Source organism: Rutidosis leptorrhynchoides, unplaced genomic scaffold (genome assembly GCF_046630445.1).
Source record: "Rutidosis leptorrhynchoides isolate AG116_Rl617_1_P2 unplaced genomic scaffold, CSIRO_AGI_Rlap_v1 contig136, whole genome shotgun sequence".
NCBI classification, from domain to species: Eukaryota; Viridiplantae; Streptophyta; class Magnoliopsida; order Asterales; family Asteraceae; genus Rutidosis; species Rutidosis leptorrhynchoides.
The window spans coordinates 32,386-38,725 of record NW_027266389.1 but is presented as its reverse complement, the minus strand read 5'-3'; the positions used below and the strand labels follow the sequence as shown (position 1 = coordinate 38,725).

At 38.2% G+C, this 6,340-nt stretch overlaps 1 protein-coding gene across 1 annotated transcript; it reads left to right on the top strand.

The window, feature by feature from the left end:
- The first annotated feature begins 1,163 nt into the window (after positions 1 to 1,163).
- On the top strand, positions 1,164 to 2,774 carry LOC139881256 (uncharacterized). Its single transcript, XM_071865762.1, has one exon. The coding sequence runs from the start codon at positions 1,164 to 1,166 to the stop codon at positions 2,772 to 2,774; it is 1,611 nt and encodes a 536-aa protein (XP_071721863.1).
- Positions 2,775 to 6,340: the final 3,566 nt, after the last annotated feature.

Here is a 6,340-nt window from a genome sequence, read left to right as displayed (position 1 = left end):
GTATTGGAGACATTTGCAGCGGCAAACATCGCCGGTAAATATTTCCCGCGATATTACCAGCGCAAGAAAATTGCTGGTAAAATGATTTCTAGACAATAGACTCTACTGGCGAACATTTCCAGCGAAACGATCCGCCAGTAATATTTCCAGCGATATTACCAGCGCAAGAATTTTGCTAGTAAAATGAAATCTAGATAATAGACTCTACTGGCGAATATTTCCAGCGAAATAATCCGCTAGTAATATTTTCAGCGATATTACCAGCAAAGCATTTCGCCGGAATATTATGCAACTGTTTTCAGCGACATTACCGGCGACTATTTTCGCTGGCACTTTTGGCACGGCTCTTGGACCCGCGGAATTACCAGCGAACTTCCCGCGATATGTAATATTCCATCGACTTTGCTAGCGAACCCGCAGCGAAATGTAGTTCCAGCACATTAGTGGCGAATGTTGCGCTGGTAGGTTTATGATTTGATTTGATTTGATTGCTGAGTTTTGTGTCTGACAAGATTCTCTGTAGAAAAAAGATAAAAAATGAATTTAACTTGCATAATTAAATCAGTCGCTGGAAAGTGGTTGGAAATTTCCCTGGAAAGTTTTAGTTCCAGCGAATTAGCAGCGAATGTTGCGCTGGAAAACTAATATTATGATTTGATTGTTGAGTGATGTATGTAAGGTGATTCCTGACGAAAAAAGAAAGTAAATATGGTGATATAAACAGCTACCTATTTTTTTCATTTCTCATCCCACCATATTCATGCTCTCATCTCCTCTTTAAACACTAACAAAAATCTCTTTTACAGTTCGTCTAAAAATTTGTCTACGATGACTTCTCGTAATTGGATGTATAATAGGATAGGTCCAGATAGAAGGGGACTTACTGATGAATTTCGCAACGGAGTGAGAGAATTTCTTAATCATGCATCTCAGTTGCCTTCTTTCTTACGCAACGGAACAATTCGATGTCCTTGTATAGAGTGCAAATGCAAGAAATTAATTACCGCTACGGACGTGATGAGGCACTTATATCGAAAAGGTTTTAAGCCGAACTATTGGTTCTGGACATATCATGGAGAGGTTGCACCCATTGGATATGAAGTCGGTGCTTCTTCAAGCAATGCTCAGTCTGTGGAAAATGATGCTCATGGAGATATGATCAAATGGTTTTGGATGCTGCAGGGCCTGGATTTCAATCTCATTTTGAGGATAATGCAATCGAGGGACTAGATCACGAAACTCAACAATTTTATGGCATGTTGGATTCTTCAAATAAGCCATTGTTTAAAGGGTGTGATGCACACACAGAGTTATCGATGGCCATGAGGATGATGAGCATTAAAACAGATTACAATGCGCCACAAGGTCTTATCAACGAATTTCTTCAGCTCGCGAGGGAGTTTAGCCCAAAAGAAGAATTGTGCATACCTGAGGATTTTTATAGGACCAAGAAAGTGGTAAAGAATTTGGGGCTAAAGCACTTGACGTATGATTGTTGTATAAACGGATGCATGTTATATTACAAAGATGACGAAAATATGGAAGCATGTAGATTTTGTGAGGCACCACGTTTCAAGCCTAGGAGAAAGGGAAACAGAAGATATAAAAATGTACTATTTAAGAAAATGCACTACTTGCCACTCATTCCACGATTGCAGAGGTTGTATGCCTCTCCGAGTTCTGCACAGCACATGCGATGGCACTATGAGCATAAGAGGCCGGAAGGGGTGATGTGTCATCCATCAGATGGAAAAGCATGGAAGCATTTTGACAAGGTACATCAAATTTTTTCCGAAGACCCTCGTAATGTAAGATTAGGGCTGTGTGCAGACGGGTTCAACCCTTACGGAATAGGTGCTTCTTCATACTCTTGTTGGCCTGTTGTTGTGACCCCTTACAATATGCCCCCTCATATGTGTTTGACAGCTCCGTTCATGTTCCTCACGTGTGTCATTCTTGGACCAAAAAATCCAAAAGCATTGATAGATGTTTACCTTCAGCTGTTAATAGATGAGCTAAAGATTTTGTGGGAAGGTGTTCCCACTTATGATATCTCGACGAATCAAAATTTTTTAATGAAGGCTGCTCTAATGTGGACCATTAACGACTTTCCAGCATATGGTATGTTGTCTGGGTGGAGCACCGCTGGCGTATTTGCTTGTCCACATTGCATGGAGAAGACAAAGGCGTTCTATTTGAAATTTGGGCACAAACCTTCTTGGTTCGATTGTCATCGTCAATGGCTCCCTGCAAGTCATCCATTTAGAGATAATGTCACAGCATTCTACAAAAATAGGGTTGAGAAAGGAAAGGCTCTTAAGAGACTCACAGGTGAAGAGATGTGGGAGCGTGTTGGTGACATGCCTAAGGCAACTAATTATGGGTCCTGGTTGCCTAAGTTACCGGGATATGGACAGACACATAACTGGAAGAAGAAGACCATTTTTTGGGACTTGATATATTGGAAGGATAACCTACTTCCTCATAACTTGGATCCAATGCATATAGAGAAGAATGTTTTTGATAATATTTTTAACACAGTGATGAACTTGCCGGGGTCTAAGGATAATCCACAAGCACGACAAGTTTTAGCTGCACATTGTGACAGAGACAAGTTACACCTCAGGTCACATAACGGAAGAAATTATAAGCTGAAAGCAATATTTTCTTTCTCTAATAAACAAAGAAGTGAAGTTTTGACATGGATAAAGGAAGACTTGAGAATGCCAGATGGATATGCCTCAAATATATCTAGAGGTGTAAATGTCGAGTAGTCAAAGATCATGGGATGGAAAAGCCATGATTGTCATATTTTCATGGAGCGTTTACTTCCAATAGCATTCAAGCTACTACCGGAGGATGTATGGAAGCCCCATACAGAATTGAGTGTTTTTTTTCGAGACTTATGCTCGGCAAATTTGAAAGTCTTTGAGGTCAAGAAGCTGGAAAAAAACATACCTTTAATATTGTGCAAGCTTGAACAAATATTCCCTCCTGGATTCTTTGACTCGATGGAGCATTTACCTGTGCACCTACCCCATGATGTTCTATTGGGTGGTCCCTTCAATTACAGATGGATGTATCCATTTGAGAGGTTAGAATTATTAAATGTCTTTAATGTATTTTTTTGATTATTTCATTTCATTGAATTTTGATTATATCTTGCTTATATAGATTCATAGGGAAACGGAAATGCTTAGGCAAAAAAAATAGATATCGTGTGGAGGGAGCAATTGTTAGTGGATACTTATTACAGGAGACAACCCACTTTGGTTCATATTACTTTGAGAATTTTGTTCCTTCACTTAGAACCAGAGTCCGTCGAAATGATTATGGAGGGGATCATGATGATTTACCTCCGACGTTATCGATATTTAATAAGCCTGGTCGTCCGGATGGAGCGTGTGGTGAAAAATGGCTCCCTAATGAAGAAAGAAAGTCAGCTCATCTCCATATCCTATTAAATTGTCGAGAAGTTGATCCATTTAGAGCGTAAGAATTTTATTTAATTTTAACATAATGCAATATTATTATTGTCATATTTGATGTCCTCTCATTTTAATTTTTTAATTGTTTGTGTAGTGAGTTTCAACGCACCTTTTCGATCCCCGATGAACACTTAAGTGCCATGACCAATCAAGAGTTTATTCCTTGGTTTAAAGCAATTGTAAGTGCAAGTTGTGACAGTATGTAATTAATTTCTACTTAAAAGTTATTTATTTATTTAATATATATACAAGTATATAATTTTATTTTATTTTTCATGTTTAGGTTCATGATCCTCAATACGGTATAGAAAATCCATTTTAAAATCTTTGGCATACGGACCGAGTCGAAAGGTCAAGACATGGATGAAGTACTTTGTAAATGGTTATAAATTTCACACTAAGGAATGGTCAGAAGGAGGAGGAGCGAAAATAAATAATGGATTATGTGTTCGGGGTACCGATCCAAGTGGAGAATCTGATTGGCACGGAATACTTAAAGGAGTCATCGAGTTACGATATGCCGGGGACTTGAGAAACAAAGTTGTCTTATTCGAGTGCGATTGGTTTGACCCCACAAACCGCAGAGGTACAAGAGTGAATAAACAATTCAACATCATCGAAGTTAAATGGGGAGGTCAATATGGAAAATATGATCCTTTCATCACTCCTCAACAAGTCAGGCAAGTTTACTACTTGAAATGGCCAGCTAATGTCATCAAGGACTGGCGAGTGGTGATTGAAACCAAGCCGCAAGGTATGATTGACATCGACGAAACTTTGGAAGTCGCATATCAAGCAGAATGTATTCGGCAAATTCATACATCTATCGATGACGAGATTATTGGCAGTGATTTAATTGATTATGATGCTCCACTCGAAGAGGTGCAAATGGTGGCCATTCAACAATCGGATGGATTTATCGACGATGAAGATGAAGGACATGATAATGATGCAAATAATGAGGAGGAAGAGTTTAGCGATGATGATGATTCGTTTGAGAGCGATTAAAATATCGCTAACCTCTAAAATGTCGTATAATATTTTTCAGCCGCAAATTTTAATAAATTCAGATTTGACATTCTAAAGTGTCGTATAATATTTTTGAGACCTAAGCTGCCTAAACGATTAATTTCATTTTTCAGTTATCAATTTTGACTATTTATTCTTACATCGAATATCGGTATTGGACTCGAAATAACATATAAAAATACATATATTCGTGACGTAACGGAAAGTTAATTATTTAATTTTATATATTGAAGCAATATATTTAATTTCCGAAGCAAATAAAATCATTTTTACTAATCCAAAAATTATGAAATTTTTACAGTAAGTTTATTATATTATTTTGAACAAAATATCAAAAAAAAATTAGAATTTTTGGAAAACAGATTTATTTTATTTACAGTTCCGAGTTAATAAGATTAATAAAAATGTAATTATGTATTTCTAAAATTATTTAAAGTGACATCTTAATTTATAAAATAATATAAAAATGACAGAATATTATTATTTACTATTTGTAATATCCTGCTTTTACAAAAATTTGTCGTGAAAAAAATTTGACAAAAATTTGACATTCCCCCCAAATTTTTAATATACTTGACAAAAATTTGACAAAAGTTTTAAATAATTTGACAAAAATTTTAAAACAGTCCTTTAACATTTCCCCCCCAAATTTTTGATGAAAATTGAAAATATTTTGAGCCTTTTTGTCTTTGTCTGCCGCTTCATTATGTGGTCAATATGTAAAGGAAAGCTAGCTCTAATTAATCTCCCTCAATCTGTTTCCTTTAAAAAAAAGAAAAAGTCAAAATTGCAGATCTCACTCTCGGCGACCCAGAGGTACTCCCTCTCGGCGAACTGTGGCCGGTGTATCGGCGACCCAACTGTACTCCCTCTCGCCTGAACTGTGGCTGGTTTCTAGGCTACCCAATTGTATTCCCTCTCGCCTGAACTGTGGAGCGTCTCTCACCTACCCAACGATACTCCCTCTCGACGAACTGTGGCTGGTGTCTCGACGACCCAACTACGCTCCCTCTCGCCTGAACTGTGGAGCGTCTCTCGGCTACCCAATTGTATTCCCTCTCGCTTGAACTGTGGAGCGTCTCTCAGCTACCCAACGGTACTCTCTCTCGGCGAACTGTGGCTGGCGTCTCGGCGACCCAACTGCACTCGACCCCACCCTCACTCAGTTATGAAGACGAAAGGTTTGGAGCCCTCTCCCTCAATTCAATTTCTTAAAAGAGGTTGGCTTAAAAGAGGGCTGCATGTATAGGAGAGTGTGGGCTGTCTCATTTTTCTTGAATGCTGTCCGGCATGTTTGAGTTTTATTTGAAGAATTATGTTGTCGATTGCTGCCAATTTTATCTAAAATATTGATCATGTTATAAACCATTTAAGTTAAATTAAACATTAATTCTTCTCTTGATGATTTCGTTTGGCTGCAGGTAAAGTCAATGGAAAGAAAAAGAATATGAATGAAATTCTCATGAAAAGGACTCCAGAAGTCTTGAAAAACAAAGTTCACGGAGTCATGAAGAAGAATGGTATGCCTCATCGCTTATCTACATCTCCTCCACCAGTAAACAATCCTCCATCGAAATAGTTTTCTATGCCTCATCGTCTCTCTACATCACCTCCACAATCAGAAAGCACTCCTCCTTCTTTCCTACCTGCTGGTTTTACTACGTCACCTTCACCTCCATTGGAACACGCTCGGTTCACAACATCTTTTGGGAGTGCTCAAATGTCGGCTAGGAATTTCCTTCCAAGAGAACCGCCTACACAGATGGAAGAGCAACATGTTGAGGATATTGATAATGTTAATGATGAATATGATGATGAGGAGG